This window comes from Propithecus coquereli, unplaced genomic scaffold, assembly GCF_000956105.1.
Source record: "Propithecus coquereli isolate 6110/MARCELLA unplaced genomic scaffold, Pcoq_1.0 Scaffold163, whole genome shotgun sequence".
Lineage (NCBI taxonomy): Eukaryota > Metazoa > Chordata > Mammalia > Primates > Indriidae > Propithecus > Propithecus coquereli.
Genome location: NW_012140858.1, coordinates 2,795,656 through 2,799,923, shown reverse-complemented (window position 1 = coordinate 2,799,923; position 4,268 = coordinate 2,795,656). Strand labels below are relative to the sequence as shown.

At 42.2% G+C, this 4,268-nt stretch overlaps 1 protein-coding gene across 1 annotated transcript in view; it reads left to right on the top strand.

Moving 5' to 3' along the window:
- Positions 1–2,706, top strand: part of ZNF883 (zinc finger protein 883) — a 5,664-nt gene extending 2,958 nt beyond the window's left edge. The window contains exons 2-3 of the mRNA XM_012641135.1: positions 1,923–2,033; positions 2,669–2,706. Of these exons, the coding sequence (XP_012496589.1) occupies positions 1,923–2,033; positions 2,669–2,706 (149 nt within the window). The remainder of the gene's footprint in view (positions 1–1,922; positions 2,034–2,668) is intronic.
- The last annotated feature ends 1,562 nt before the right edge of the window (positions 2,707–4,268 follow it).

Here is a 4,268-nt window from a genome sequence, read left to right as displayed (position 1 = left end):
AGCCTGAGGGATGGTGTCAATTGACTTGAGTTCTAATTCTATCTTCACAACACCATTATAAGTCCTAGCCCACTAGCCAGAGTCCAAGGGGAGAATTTTCCATGTGGTATCCCCTCTCTTCTTTTCTTACCCAATCCTTTTACTATTTATTGCAGATTTCAGGAGAGTGGTATTCCATTTACTTGCCTCTGACCATAAGGAAAAGATAGAAGAAAATGGCAGCATGAGGCTTTTTGTGGAACGCATCCATGCCCTGGAAAACTCTTCTCTGTACTTTAAATTCCATAAAATGTAAGCGTGGAATTTTTTTTCTTTTTACAGATTTGGGGGTTATAAATGCAGTTTTGTTACATGGATATATTGTGCAGTGATGAAGTCTGGGCTTTTAGCATACCCATCACCTGAATGGTGTACATCGTACCGAATAGGTAACTTTACATCCCTCACCACACTCCCGCCCTCCCATCTTTTGGAATCTGCAATATTTATTATTCCTAAGTATGAGATTTTTTTAGTTGGGAAAAGAAAAATTGAAGCCTGAGTATGATCTTGAATACACACACACAGGCACAAACAAGTGTGCACATATGTACACAAATGCAAATGTGTGCACACACATATGCTGAACCCTGTGTACTGATCCAGGACTTGATGGATCTGAGGTTTTTCAAGATTCAGAGACAAGAGTTGGTAACAGGAATAAATTTAATGGGTGTGGAGAAAGTAGGAGGTAGAGGGACACCAGAATCCTAAGTAGCATGACAATACAGCGTAGGTTAACAGCATAGAATCTGAAATCAACAACACAAATTTGAATCTATGTCTTACTAGTTCTGTTACCAAGATAATTCGTCTCTTTCCACCTCCATCTTCCTGTGGGTAGAAGGAGTTGATAATAATTCTCCCTTGTGTCTTTTTGTGAGGACCAACTCAGGTAACATTTGTAAAGCACTTACTTGTGAGGCTGCCAGGTCGTGAGCACTCTGCTCATGATCTAGACAAATAGTTGTGGTAACAGTAACAGTGGCAAGTAGTGGTGATAGCAATAGTGATAAAATCAAGCAAAATAATATTGTCTGGTGACTGAACAAAAAAATGTTCGAAACTTAGGTGGAATCAGAAACTCAAGTTATGGGGAGCGTAGAGGGGGAGGGAGCCAGCCCCATCAATTTCTTTTGGGCATTAACTCGTTCTGTTTCACAGCATAAATGGACAGTGCAGTGAACTTCCTTTGGTTTGTGACTCAACAGGAAAGGATGGTGAATGTAGTGTCGAATGTAAGTATACAAAAAAATTCTTTCTAAAATCTACTTCCAGCTGCAAGGAATTTGCTAAACCCTGATATCTTCAGGATCATGATCAATTCTTGATCAATACTTATTTAGGTAATATAACAGGGGCCATCTAATAGCCAATATCCTGAATTTGGGAAAACTTTGTATGTAAAAGCCAATGCTTGACATGTAATTCCATCAGATGAAGAAGGCAGTTCGGTTGTGTGTACCTTCTGCAACAAAAGCTAATTGTCAGGGAAAGAAAAGTAAATTGGCAGGACAGATTCTCATTCCCTGATATGTTTCCAATGATGCCTGGTGGCCGTTGCCACAACCTGTTACTCAGGATGTAGCATGAGGTATATGATGCCGGTGGGGCTTAGAGAGAGGACAAAGACATATCACTGACGAGATGCTGAGGGGTGTGGGTAAGTATCAGGGAAGAAGATAAAGCATGAGTTGCTGCTGTGGGCTACATTTTTCAACAACTAGCAGTCAATCTACCCTATCTTTAGAAGTCGCTTCACGAAGCCCAGGGAGATGCAAATGGAAGGCATTGAACATCCTCACTCTCTATCTCTTCCAGGAAAGAGATTTGGTCCCTATGGACCAAAAGAAGTTCTGAGCTGTATTCTGTTTCCTCCACAGATGATGGGCACAATGTAGCTGCCATCCTTGAAACTGACTATATTGGCCACATTGTTTATCATGTCGACAATTACAACAATGAGGAAAAATCCCAAATTATGGTGCTCTTTGGTAGAGTATTTTCTTGCTGGCATTTATCTTGGGGTGGGGAGAAAGGGAAGGAAGGAACCCGAGATACACAGTGGTCTTCTCAATCTTATCCTGGACTATCTCTCCTCTTCAGAAGACAGATGCTTTCCCTTGGTAAACCCTCAGGCTCAGTGATAGGAAGATTATGAAATCTCTCGTCATGCCAGAAAGATATCCTACTGATGTCAAACTCAGGAGAGGTTATCTCCACCCCCCCCAAGACTTCTGTCTCAGCATCCAATTGGTGCCATCCATTTTCCCATCCCTCTGGAGCCTGGTCACCTAATGTACCTCTGTGACCAATTACACAAGGCAAGTCAGTGTCACTCTTCCCACAGGCCGAGAACCGGGCGCAAGTCCAGAACTCAAGGAAAAGTTTGGGGAATATTGTGAAAAATATGGAATTGTTAAGGAAAACATACTAGACTTGATGAAAGTTGGTAAGTCGAGCTATTTGGCTGTCTCCGCCTAAATTCCCATGTTATAGAAGGAAGAAATCCAAGGGAAAGTAACACCGCAAATGAGTCCCCTGTGTCCTAACCTGGAGAATCATCTGGTTTCTTTCTAAAAACTAAACTGGTGTTGGTGTCTGAATGTGTTCTGTTCTGCCTCTACAGATCGCTGTCTCCAGGCCCGAGACAATGCAGTGGCCTAAGCCTCCAGGTTGGTGATCTCTGACCCTGGTGGAGAGGGGTGGCCAAGGGACCAGTGACTTCTAAAAGCATTAGGGGTTCATGCCCAAACATTACAATAAAAATAATTTGGTAATGAAGTTTGTGCAGAGAGCTTGAAATTTGCAGTTGAAAGACATGGATTGAGGACCCAGTTCTGTCATGAGCTGTTGGGAAAATTATCTAAGCAATTTAAAAGGAAACAATGGTGTCTACCTAACAGAGTTGCTGCATGGATGTGATGCTGGTGAAAACAGCTCAGTAATTGAAAATGTGCTAAAAATCACTAAGACAAAGTTTAAAATGAAAAAAAGAGTAGTAGTACTTTAGTAATTTGCAGAAAGTATGCATTTAATAAAAGGTAGCTATCCCTTTTGCCATTATTCCTCAACTTATCCAAAATTCTCCAAAACTTCTAATGCTGAAGGTGGCACAAACAGACCAAGGGTCCTTTACTGCTTCCTTTCTGTTTTTCGTAGATTCAGTGGGGAAAGGTTAAGATAGCATTAGCAACAGTAAAAAGAAAAGGTCACTTACCCAACACCCTCCCTCCTCCTGTTCTAGTAAATAATGTAGATGAGAAGATAGGCTGAAATCTATTTCTTCACCATTTTTCTCTGTAATAGAATTTCTCTCCATCTTCCTATCAATCCAAGGAACACTTAATAAGTTTCTGTGTTCTCTTTCTTCTCTGCTTATTTAGTGCTCCATGATTGCTTCCACACCTGGGCTCCAGCATCTTCCCTCCCTGGTCCCCATGTCCTGCTGCGACAAGTTCTGTGACCTGGTTCCCATCACTGTCACACACGAAAGCATTATCCCTGCGTCTTCAGGATCTGCCCTAATTTCCTAAGAAGACTCCTCAGTTCGCCAAGAATCAAAAGTTTTCTCTGAATTTCCCAGTCTCACTTCTATGACCAGGGGAAGTCTACCATGAATAACACCTTACTTGACATGGTCAGTAAATAATGAGCCTCGCAATCATGTGACTTGTCTTTGTGTCTGTGAGAGATGTAGGGCTGACGGCGAGCAAATGAGGGGACTTCCTTGGCCTTGCACTCATGATTTTCCTGTAGCTTCTAGAATCTTCTCTGGGTTCCAGGATGCTCCCTCCTCTGCAATAATTCTCTGCCCATTATCCCAAGTCCCCATGAGTGCTGCTTGCTCTTTGATTTGCCTATTTCTCAGTGACCTGATACGACCACTCTACATACCGTAAGAATACAAGACTTGCCCCATACTTTCTCCAGCCCAGAATTCTCTTTTTCAGTGTGGGCGCTGAGGGATAGATACTGCTAAGGCTGATTTAGGACACACCTCCTTATCCCAGCTTCTTTATGCCATCCATCCTATGAAATGGTTTCAGGGTCCTTTCACGTTCTTGGAAAACCTCCTTCCACCACCTCTGTTGTCTACTGTGAACATATTAAGTGAGATTCCATTAAATGTGAGCAATACCTATCTTCTGCAATCTGTACTTAGTGCTGTCAGGAGGCACCAAGGGGGATAAATGTTGTTAACTTCCTTTGGGAGCTAACAGGCTTTG